This window comes from Panthera uncia (assembly GCF_023721935.1).
Source record: "Panthera uncia isolate 11264 chromosome C1 unlocalized genomic scaffold, Puncia_PCG_1.0 HiC_scaffold_3, whole genome shotgun sequence".
Taxonomy (NCBI): Eukaryota; Metazoa; Chordata; class Mammalia; order Carnivora; family Felidae; genus Panthera; species Panthera uncia.
In genome coordinates this window covers 15376466-15388814 of record NW_026057584.1, presented here as the reverse complement: position 1 = coordinate 15388814, position 12349 = coordinate 15376466, and the positions used below count along the sequence as shown (strand labels likewise).

Sequence of the window (12349 nt, the reverse complement as noted above, 5' to 3'; positions counted from 1 at the left end):
GTTTTTGTAAATAAAGTTTTAATGGAACATCACCAGGACCATCTGTTTACATCTCACCTATTGTGACTTACATACTGCAACAGCTGAGTTGTGACAGAGACTACACCACCTACAAGGCTACTATCTGGCCCTTTACAAAAAAAGTTTGCCCACCCTGGATTTAAAAGAAAATACACCATCACCAAGTACGGAGGGCAACAACAACGAAAAGTGCCAAAGAGGCAAAGTCAAGATGATTCACCAAGTAAAAGAAATAGGGCTTATAATGACTCTCAAAGCTAAAATCCAGTAGGCACCCATGTGAATGAGAGTATTAAAAAAAAAAAAAAAAAAAAAAAAAAAAAAACAGGGGCACCTGGGTGGCTCAGTCGGTTGAGCGTCCGACCTTTGGCTCAGGTCATGATCTCACAGTTTGTGAGTTCAAGCCCCGCGTCGGGCTCTGTGCTGGCAGCTCAGAGCCTGGAACCTGCTTCAGAATCTGTGTCTCCCTCTCTCTCTGCCCCTCCCCTGCTCACACTCTGTCTCTGTCTCAAAAATAAATAAAAATATTTTCAAAAAAATAAAATAAAAAATAAAACAAAAACAAAAAAGTATGAAGCGATGAGAAGCTGTGGTACAAATGAGAAGAGATTACAGACACAATGGGAAGCAATCTAATGACAGAAAAGGTATGGAGCAGCAAGAATAAGGCAACCAAGAGAGAGAAGAGAGAAGAAATACCACTAAAATAATTTTAATACAGTGGCCAAAAGCTTAGAATACCTCAAACGCCACATTACCGCAGATAATAACAGATTTAAATTTTTTTTAAGTTTATTTATTTTGAGAGAGCAAGTGGGAGAGGGGCAGAGAGAGAGAGAGATGGAGAAAGAGAGAGATGGAGGGAGAGGGAGAGGGAGAGATGGAGGGAGAGATGGAGGGAGAGGGAGAGGGAGAGGGAGAGGGAGAGGGAGAGGGAGAGGGAGAATCCTAAGCAGGCTCCTCACAGATAGCATGGAGCCTGATGTGGGGCTTGAACTCACGAACCGTGAGATCATGACCTGAGCTGAAATCAAAAGAGTCAGATGATTAACCGACTGAGCCACCCAGGTGCCCCAGTAACAGATATTCTTTTTTTTTTTTAATTTTTTTTTTCAACGTTTTTTATTTATTTTTGGGACAGAGAGAGACAGAGCATGAACGGGGGAGGGGCAGAGAGAGAGGGAGACACAGAATCGGAAACAGGCTCCAGGCTCCGAGCCATCGGCCCAGAGCCCGACGCGGGGCTCGAACTCACGGACCGCGAGATCGTGACCTGGCTGAAGTCGGACGCTTAACCGACTGCGCCACCCAGGCGCCCCTTTCTTTCTTTTTTTTTTTTTTTAATTTTTTTTTCAGATATTCTTAAAGATAAACCACTATCAAGAAAGATAAGAATTACTATGGTGTACACCTGAAATAAGATACTGCATGTTAATTATACTTCAATTTAAAAAATAAACAGCAATTTCATTGACCCCCTTTGATCGAGCTCTATTTAAATTCTAATTCTTCCTCCTCCCTCTGCCTCCTTTCATGTTGCGTCCTTATCTCCCCCATCATAGGACATGTGGCATTTCAGAAAGGACCCTTATGAAAAAGGGGAGAAAATGTGGGAAGCAGAGAAATGAAGACCTCTGAATTACAGAAGAAAGGCCTACTCCCTTTGCAAAAAAGACACCAGCTTAAATCTTTCATTTCAGGATCTCAGATCATGCTAGGACTGTATGTGAAGACTGGGTCTGTGAGGGCTAATAAAAATCTTACTGAAATCAAAGACCACAGAAATTTCAGAGCTGGAAGGGGTCTACATCAATCGTATAGTCCAGCCCTTATTTCACACATGAGAAGAAGGCCCGGAGAAGCGATGTAATTTAATTGTCAGTGGTTACCCAGCTAGGGAATGTGGGAGCTTAACCTATTACTCAGATTCTCTGATATCCAGTCCAATGCTTAGATATCACACAGCCTCAAACATAAGCCAAGTGTAATTATCACAGCAATTTAACAGAAAAATCTCAGTCAACTTCAAGCATAGAGATGCTCATTAACAAAACAAAGGTTTCCTGTAACATCAGTTAAAGCAGAAAAAACAAGGCAAATCAATTTACATCATGTCAGCCTAAAGATTTAGCCTCACAGTGTTGTAACACTGCAGAGATCAAGAAGATAAAAGGTGTAAGAAAAGATAACACTAATTACAAGAGAAATATTAAATCATTTTAGTTATAAATACAATGTCTATTACATGATCATGAGTAATACATTTTGCAAATATGTTACCTAATTTTTAATATTTTAATATTATAGTAATATTTGATGTTTTTATTAATATTTTATTATACTAATTTAATAACTAATAATTGAAAGGCTAGGGATATGCTTCATAATGATTTTTACAGGCAGCCCTTCAAAAAACAGAAGATCATTTTACAAGGCCAATGTATACAGTTAACGAGTGAGGAATGAATTAACATTGGTTAAACAGGAAGAGAGGAAGGTACAGTAGGGCAGAGGAAGAGAAGTAGGGGGAACCACAGGCCAGTGAGACATAAACTCTGGCTAAAGTAACGTTTCCATCGCTCCCCAGGCGTCTTTCCATAATTTATAAAAAGGCACCACACTGCAAAGGAGCACACCCTCATTCTGGGGTTACTCGACATGGTCTATCCGTCTCCCCAGCATTAGCCCAATAACTTCAGGTGACAACGTAACATGTAAACCCTCTCTGAGATTTTAAAGAAAGCAACAGACTCTCTTGGAACTGAAGCTTAGCCCCTTAACACCAAGAACACAGCAATCACCATAGCCCACGAATATTCCATGTTAGTCTAACCATCAGGTAACAAAATACAGTAGGCCTCTGCAAAATGCGCTTATACACAAACTATTGAAAAAATATTCAATACATACAATTTCATCAAGTTCCAGACCAAATTCAAAACACAGTTCATCAAATTCTTCGTCAGCTGGAAAAAAAAGGAGATTGCTAATTTTAATTTGTTCAGCTTAAATGGGAGTAGTATATAAACTGCATTTTCTTTTAAAACTGCCTTACACCAAGCATATGAAATATCAGGCATCAGCACCATTTTAAAACCAAAAGAGACAAAAAAAAATATTAAAAACAAATGACTATTTAAGGGCTGATTCATTTAATATCAACTAGAGAATCAGGTTAACTGCACTGGGAAGTTTGGGTAGGGATCAAACGTAAAGTGGGCTCCGAAACACAGATCCAACACAGTGGGATAGTGTCACGTAAGTCCTATCCTTTAAAATCCTGAGGCCTTGCGGGCCCGGCTGGCCGGGCCAGAGTTTGACTACTCCACTTCCTGGTTCTAAGAACTGGCACCTTATGTAAACTTCCTGGCTCCTAGGCCTCATCCACAAAATAGCATTTTACAGTCATTTATTTATAGCAGGAACTCTGGGAAAGTTTTCAACATTATTATGCAGGTAACAGACCTGCCACAGCACCCTAAAACATACTAGGTCTGCAACAATTAACGGTTCTCTTCCTTAGTTACATTCTGCTTCCCTCCACTACCTCATACGGCATTTTGAGGGACTTTCTTGTTATCAACAATTGAACACAAACCGTCATTACCAGCATATTCTAGTGAAAAGCCGGTCTGAAGATTCTGATCTTGACAAGGCACTTCAGTTCAACATTTACAAGAACCCACTACGTGGCAGGTGGCTACACCAGGTGCCAAGGCTACAAAAATAAAACAACTCCTACTACTTACTCCTCTATAAAGAAATCAGATGCGTAAACACAGTTTTAAGTGCAAGGTACGGAGGTGGCACGAAGAAGGCCGTTATCCACTTAAAGTCAGCTAAGGCTTCACAGAAAGGATGAGCTCATTAGGCAGAGACCGTGAGGAGTGGGACAAGAGCATGGCAAATTTGGAGAAGTTCAGTACGGATGAAGCCTAAGGTTCCGGTCAGGAAGAAATTGGACGCGACAAGTAAAAGAACTCACAACATGCCAAGGGACTTGCTCTGTCCTGCCTGTAGGCGGTGGGGGTTACACGGAAGGATTCTGCGCTGGGCAAAAGCAGGATCAGATCTGCACTTTAAAGGATGGCAGCAAGGTGGTGGATGGATTGGAGCAGGGCGGTTTCCCTAACAGTACAAGTGAGGCACAGTGAGGGCCTGACTAAAGGAGTGGCGGTGGGTATGAGGAAGGAAGAATGTGGGAAAGGTCAAAGAAGCAGGATCTGCACGGCTCAGTGACCGGATGGGAGGCGGGAGGTGAGAGCAGGAAGAGTCTAGGACCCCCAGGTCTCCCGTGTGGATACCGTTAACTGGGGCGAAGAACAACAGATGTCCCCAGTGATCTCTACCTCCTGGTACTCACGCCCTTGTGTAGACTGAGGTCTGGAGCAATCACATGAGTGATCCCGGGAGCATACTCTTCAGGCAGCCAAGCCTGGATGGAGATGACTGCAGGCCCAGCTGACATCCTGCCGGCAACCCGGTCAGAGACCCAGAGCTAGAACCCCCCAGCTAAGCCACTCCTCCGTCCCTCTCTCAGAAAACTGTGAAATAGGGAGACGGGCTAGACCGGTGATGGGTACTAAGGAAGACACTTACGGTGAGCACTGGGTGTTGTATGTTACGTGATGAATCACTATTGCACTGCGTGTTAACTAAAATTAAACACACACACGCACGCACACACACAACTGGGAAATAACCACCACTTGTTTTACAGTACCGCATCCTGGGGTAATTCGTTATGCAGCGATAGAGACTTCAGTCCCTGGAAGTGGAGTGATGCCAAAACAAAACGGGGAAAACGTGGGAATATGGCTTTGGAACCAGGAGGCAGGCTTTGAGGAAAGTGTAAATCAAAACCTCAAGTGCCTGTAACGAGAAGCCTCATAGTCTTTAATAGGATACAGGTGAGGATATGGAGGAGCCTGAGGCAGTGTTACTAGAAACTGGCAAAGGGGAATCCTTTTTATGTGCAGGCAAAACTTTAGCAATGCTATTACCCGGTTATGCACACTGTAGAAAATGTACCTACTCAACTAGGTGATGTAACTAAGATTCCCAACCAGTGCTGTAGGTGTCGCTTGGTTTTTTTTTCTTGCTGTTTATGAGAGAAGACACAAAGTAAAGGCCATTAAAAAGGAGCCAGGACTTGACGGTTTTAAAAATTCAGTCTCCTAAGGTATAAAACGGTACTAAGATAAAGAAATGACTTCTGAGCAAACAGTAAATCCAGAGCATTGCCAGGAAAGCATGGTCCAAAGATGAAACCAAGGATATGACTGTAAACTCTTAAGACTCAAAAAGATCAAAGGTACTATTCATTCAGAAAAAAGGCACTATCAATTGAGGGTGTGCCTCACAAGTTCAGTCACACAACTGAGCTTAATCAAGGGCCCTGTATCAGTACAAATCCGAGGTACAAAACACCTTATTTCAGAAATTTGTGAGTGCCATGGCTTCTCACTAATGAAATGGAAACTAGCAAAACTCACTGAAGACCCACAAAGTTTTTAAAAGAAATATACAGGCAGAAACATTACAAGCTTGAGCTGAAAGGGACAGAGAGAGGACAAAATGAAGTCTCTGAACCGCCAAAAAGCTACTGGCAAGTAGAGAGAACTAATTGGATGTAAGACACGTGCTTTCTTTCCCCCATAAAAATAAGGATCACTCAGAGAGCGCAGCCAAGAGCCCAGAGGGTAGGGCTGAAAGCCATGGAGAAGGATCCTAGGCCTTGAGACCTCATCAAGAGAGTCGAACACGTGCCAGTTCAATTTCAGAATGTGTCTCCCATGTTCCCCTTTGACGAGGAATGTGTATAGCGGTCCTCCTATGCCTCTCTCCCCGCTGATGTTAGTTGTCGGCTGGGCAGATCATCTCTTTAGTCTCTGAGACCAAGAGAAACTATAGTCAAGCAGCTGTACTTAAGAAACTACACCTGAAGAGCCTCATCCACACCGGGCCGTGATTTAGAGGAGATTCTGGATTTTGAGATGCTGCTGTGATGGGATAACACTTCTGGAATCCTTGGGAAGGGGTGAGTAGGTTTTGTATGGGGGAGGAACATGAATCACCGTGGGGGGAGGGGGCAGAGGGCAGACTGGCAGTCAGCCTCCAAAACTACCCGCCTCCTGGTATTCATACCCTGGTGTAGTCACCTTCCACACTGTGAAATGGTCTGTGTGACCTAAAGAATATGAGAAGGGATGGCATGTCACTTCTGACATGTGCTTCTATCACTCTGAACACTCAATTACCTGCTCTCTTGGGACCTCTGGCTCTGGGACAAACAAGCCACCATATTGCAAGCAGTCCTAGCGAGAGGCACTGAAGTCTCTGGCCAAACATGTGCAAAGAACAGAGGCCTGCCAACAACCACTTGAGTGAACTTGGAATTAGATTCTCCAACCCCAGTTAGGCCTGGAGAGAGGACTACAGACCTGGCACCCTTAGGACAACATGAGACATCCAGAGCCAGAACCACCCAACTGAGCCACTCCTCACTCCTGGACCCTCAGAAACCATAAAACACACGACCGTCTTAAGCTGCTAATGTGGGGGGTAATTTATTATGCAGCAATAGAAAACAATTTGATCAGTAACCATTTAGTTTAGAACCGTTAAAACACTGCATCTTTCAACGCCTCATTATACAATTTGTTTTATTCCTATCCGCTGTATTTCACGTGCTTCGAAACAAGAACAAAATTGTGATTAATAATTCTAACAAAACAACACATCTAAGTGACTACCCCTTAGAGGTTTGTAGGACATATACAGGTGGCTCTGACAGTCCCGTCAGCAGTCACACCAAGGCAGAGCAGGAGCAGAACCGAACAGTGATAATAAATCAGTTAACAAGAAAATGTTAACTGTGGCAAAAGGAACACACCTGAGCAGAAAAGTGATTAAAAAGGTAGACTAAGGAGATAAAACGGCCCCAGAGAAGGAAAAGGACCAGAACAAAAGCAGCTTGAGAAATCTCCTTGGTAAGCAAAGAGATGGTGAAGGCAGTGACAGGGAGAAACAATGGAATTTAGGACAAAAAGCAAACCTTGGAAGGACTGAAAAAAAAATAGAATGTGCATACCAAAGACTGAATATCTGAGAATAGAAAGTGAGGAAGACTAACAAAAAAAAAAGAGGGTAAGAAACAAGAGGGACCCATTCTAACTTGCAAACTAGATGCTTTGCTAAACATGCTTTTCCAACTTTGACCTCAACCCAATTAAGTTTCAAGAAAAAATACAGGAAATATAAACTGGTATTTCTAACCTGCCTTAAGTACACCTCAGTAACATCAACCTTCATGACTGAAATTTTAAGTTCATTTATTTTTAATTTATTTTCAGAGAGAGAGAGAGAGAGAGCGCGCACATGCATGCACAGGGGAGGGACAGGAGATGGGGGTAGAGAGAGAATCCCAAGCAGGCTCTCCGCTGTCAGCATGGAGCCCTGATGCAAGGCTCGAACTCATGGCCTGCGAGGTCATAAACTGAGCCAAAATCAAGAGTCGGACACTCAACCGAGCCACCCGGGCACCCCTCTGAAATTTGAGTCATTAGCTGATGGATACTTATCGGGGGGAGGTGAAATCAAGCTTGCATGATCACTTTCAATAAGAAAAACATGGGATGGGTCGCTAGAGAATCTATGAAATCAAATAGATGTAAATAGATGACAAATCTCACCATTTTAAAAACCTAGAGTATTTTCTACTTTCTCAGAAATGGATACTTGGGTGGTAACTGATCACAGATGTCTTAAATATTTGCCCCATACCGTCGTGTATAATTCAGGCATATACCACTAGTAAGAACATGGTTTAGAATAATGGGTTAAGAAATATAAATAAGCACATTGTAAAATAAAACAGTGTAGGGAATTAGAGCTGAATTCAGAAGTCAAAAAGTATTACCTCTATTTCAGGGACTTACGGCAGAACCCGACAAAGAATAATACTTGAAGAATATGTGGTATCTAAAATTGCGACTTTAGAAACATTTTAAAAGCTATCTTCGTGGTAACATTCTAGGCAGCAGTACCTGTTACACCGACTAGGTCTCTCTTATACTGAACCTTAAAATCCAAAAATAGTTCTCACAAATCAGTTGCCACAGCCCTTATATAAGCTGATAACTATGGGGAGAGACAGCTATCATTTCAACCGCTACAACCATATGGCCGCTGATGATTTGCACTGTTTCCTCCCTTTTCTAAATGGGGATGTTTTCAGAACTAAAAAAGACACCAAGTGTAGCATGAAGACTGAGCCCGCCCGGTAAAGACTCCTCGTCGTCATTCAGGTCTCAGGTGTTACTATCCTATCTAACGTTGTTCTTAGCACAGTATTTTTGTTTCCCCGATAGCCTTTAACATAATCCAGAATCAGTTCATTAGTGTGCTGGTTAATTATTGTCTGCCTCCGTCATCAGAACGTGAACGGGGGCCTTACGTGTCATGCGCACCGCTGTATTCCCAAAGCGCCAGGAACAGCGCCTGGCACCTAACAGGTGCTCAAAAAACATTAATAAAGTAAGATAGAATGCCACCACTTCCTGCTCAAGCTTCTACCCCCTAATGCCTCATAAATGTTGTTCCTGCAGAGCTCTTCTTGTCGCGCTCAACTAGCTGCACTCGGGATGCAACCCAGAGCTTCATTCCTATTCTATCCCCTGACACGAAGCACGCAACAGATGCTCCATGTGAGACTGCTGAACGAATGACATGGCCAGCTTGGCACGTGCGAATGATGCAACACCAGCCCTGGCAAGGCGGGCTGGGAGAGGCTATTTCAGCCCAGCCCGGCCGCTTCGACCGCCAGACATCCCCGTCTCTACCCGGACCACCCGAGGCCAAAACCTGGCGGGCAGCGTGAACGTTCTCACGAAGGCCTTTTGAAGGGGGGGGGGGTCCCAGCCTCGGAGCAGAGGCACAAAGCCAGGCCACGGCGCCCGCACTTACTGTAGGTCCGACCCAGGGCTCGGAAGAGCAAATCCCGCTTCACGCTGACAGTCGGCATGGCGAGTCGGGATCTACTGCGCCTGCGCGGTGAACCGGCCGGGGCTCAGCGCGCGAGGCACGTAGGACCCGGCTCCCTCTTGTGCGGGCTCCCTTCAATATTGCCAGTCGGCTCCCAACAGCTTCTGCCTCGTTTTTCATCTGGAGGCACGTAAATTGCGACAGTTAAACTCCTTAAATCCATATGCGTGGTATGAATAACGTGCAGGCTGAGAAAGGAGACAACATTGGCGACAACGTGCTACTATTTGATAGGCAGTAGAATAGGCAGATCGCAAAGGCCCTCACGCCTCCAACCCACTATGGGCGGAGGACGCCAAACTAGTGGGAGGGGCACAAGGGGAGGCACGTCGGGGGCGGGGCCTGGAGGTGGAGCCTCCTCTCCCTGGGGAGGTGAGATGAGCGGGAGGGGTCTCTGACAGCCTACGGAGAAAAATGTGCAAATCTGAGCTGTGGGATCTGGAGAAACCGTCAGGCCGCAGTTTGGGCTTCAATCTTCGCGCTTACGTACAGTCTCCCTTGTACTCTAGGTTTGAGCCTTGCAGCAGCCCTTTAAGACACAGGGTCTTAGAGACATTTTTAGAAAAAGAGACAAACTGATGGTTAGGCAGTGCTGTCTGCTGGCGGATACTGTGCTCAGTCCTCCGCCATCAGTAGCGGATTTCCTCTTTATGACAACCCTAAATGTAATAGGCTGAATAGAGGCCCCCGAAGATATCAGGTCCTAACTCTTGGCCCCTGTAAATGTCACCTCATCTGGAAAGTATTTGCAGATTAAGGATTTGGGGATGGAGAGATTATCCTGGATTATCAGAATGGGCCCTAAATGCAATCACATGCATCATTTGAAGAGGGAGGCACAAGGACATTTGACAGAAACAGCAGAGGGGCCGGCAGTATAACCGTGAGGGCAGAGATTGTGATGATGCAGCCACGAGTCAAGGAATGCCAGCAGCCACCAGAAACAATGATGGACTCTCCCTTACCTCTGGAGCAGGCCTGGAGGGTCTACAGACACTTTGATTTTGGCCAAGTGAAACTGATTTTGGACTTCTGGCTTCCAACTGTGAGAGAATAAATTTGTTGTTTTAACCCACCCAGTTCATGGTTACTTGTCACAGGAAACTAATATACAAACATAGGCACCCATTATTCCCATTTTACAGATGGTGAGACTGAGGCACAAATGGAGTCACTCACCTCTCAAGGCAGAGCTCAGGCGTTTTCATGAGGGAGACCTGCCTTTATCCTTTCTAGTATTTAGTGAGTGAGGCCTCCAAAGCCATTCAGGTGGGAGGCAGTAGGGAGTGGAACTTAGGCCTCTCTGACTACCATCAAGCAAGTTTTCACTGTATTAGTTTCCCTCCATGACTGCGGGCAATCCCTTCCCAGTGCCCAACATAACCGATTGGCAGAGGTCAACAGCAAACATCATGCCCAACAAAATCTTCTGCCAAATTGGTACTCAGCTCTCAATTAACAAATAAAGGACTTCATAAATTATTGCATGCTGACCTGCTCTCCTCTGGGAACCCCAAAGTGTTCTGTTGCCTCTGAACCTCACTTTCCTTATCTACGAAACAGGGATAATATACACCTTAGAAAATTATCCTAAGGATCAGAAATGCTCATAAATGATTAACATGCTTAAGTCCTAGGCCCTAGAAGTAAGGCAGCTGTCATTATCATCTATCCTAGTCAGTTTCCTGTTTGTCTCAAACCACCAGGGGAATTCTGTTCTCATCTCCCTGTATCCCCCAATGCGTCCATCCTGCTTTTTCATCCTTTGTACCTTTGCTAGGACTGAATGTTTAGAGGATTCTAACGGAAAAGAGAAAACTAGAACACCAGTGTTCATGACAGGTGCTCAGCTGACTGATAGGAAAGACACTTGGAAAACGAGAGTGTATATCACAAATTGTAGGGAGGTGCCTCTTTTGTCTAATTTTAAAGCCAGCTGGAGAGCAAGAATGAGATGGCAGCATTTCCTAGAAACAAAAGATGGACTGGCCAATACACACACAAAAAGTCCTCCTTCCATTGGAAATTAGGGAAATACAAGTTCAAATTATAATGAAATATTTTTTAATGTTTTATTTATTTTCAGAAAGTGAGCACGTGGGGGAGGGGCAGAGAGAGAGGGACACACAGAATCCCAAGCAGGCTCCACAGCTGTCAGCACAGAGCCCAACACAAGGCTTGAACTCATATACCGTGAGATCATGACTGGAGCCGAAATCAAGAGTTGGACACTCAACCAACTGAGCCACCCAGGTGCCCCGTAAGGAAATACATTTTCACCCCTACCAGACTGATAAAAATGTGAAAGTCTGACCAAATTAAATGTTGGCAAGAATTGGAAGTATAAGCTTTGGAAAATAGGGCCTTACTTAGAACAGCAGAACCTGTGCATACCCTACTGCCATTAAACTCCCAGGAATATTTCTCTGAGAAACTCTCACCCAGGTGCCCCAGGTGAGCAAATAAAAATGTTCAGTGTTACATTGTTCGTTGTAAAAAAAAAACCCAAAAACCAAAAAACCTAAACTGGAAACAAGACATGTGATCATTATTATTTTTTCCACTTTAGTCTCAAATATAATTCTTTTTTTTTTTTAAGTTTACTTATTTTGAGAAAGAGCGCGCACACAGGCACAAGTGGGGAAGAGGCAGAGAGAAATAATCCCTAGCAGGCTCCACACTCCATGCTGACCCTGATGTGGGGCTTGATCTCACAACTATGAGATCATGACCCGAGCAGAAATTCAACCAACTGAGCTACCCCCTTAATTTTTTTCTTAACAGTAGTTGTCTTTAGATGGTGAGATTATTTCCTTCACTGTACCCTTTGTATTTAACAGAACTGTAATTAGCAAGTATATTTTTGTTATGAGGGAAAAAACTACAAGGTTCCTGTAGAACACAGTCATGTGCAGTTCCTCTGCCTCCTCAGACATGTGTAGACAATCCAGTTCTTCCGTTGCTACGTGACAGGAGAGCCTGCGTAGATCTGGGCGAGCATGATTGTTTTTGCCTGTAAAATGTGTAACACACAGTGAAAGTTTCTGAAATGATTGTGCCACTTTCCTGTTAGGCTTATGGGTTGAGCAGCAACTGAGAAAGAGAAGCTATGAGGTCTGCAATCCTTCCCGCACTTAAAAATGCAGTATTATGCCTATGACATTTCACACTACAACAGCAGATAGTTTCAAGGGGTATGCCCAAAACAAACATTTGTCCAATCCCAGCCTCAGTTTCCTCATCCATAAATTGGAGACAGAACCTCAGCGGATGGCTGTGAGGA

The 12349-nt window shown here is 44.2% G+C and overlaps 1 protein-coding gene across 2 annotated transcripts in view; it reads right to left on the bottom strand.

Annotated features, from left to right (window-relative positions):
• FARSB (phenylalanyl-tRNA synthetase subunit beta) overlaps positions 1-9349 on the bottom strand; it is a 72225-nt gene extending 62876 nt beyond the window's left edge. The window contains exons 1-2 of one of the 2 annotated variants that reach the window (XM_049615838.1): positions 8989-9349; positions 2932-2987 (exon numbers count right to left, since the gene is read on the bottom strand). In XM_049615838.1, coding sequence (XP_049471795.1) covers positions 2932-2987; positions 8989-9046 — 114 coding nt within the window. In that variant the 5' untranslated portion in view covers positions 9047-9349. The remainder of the gene's footprint in view (positions 1-2931; positions 2988-8988) is intronic. The other variant, XM_049615839.1, reaches the window with a different exon arrangement.
• Positions 9350-12349: the final 3000 nt, after the last annotated feature.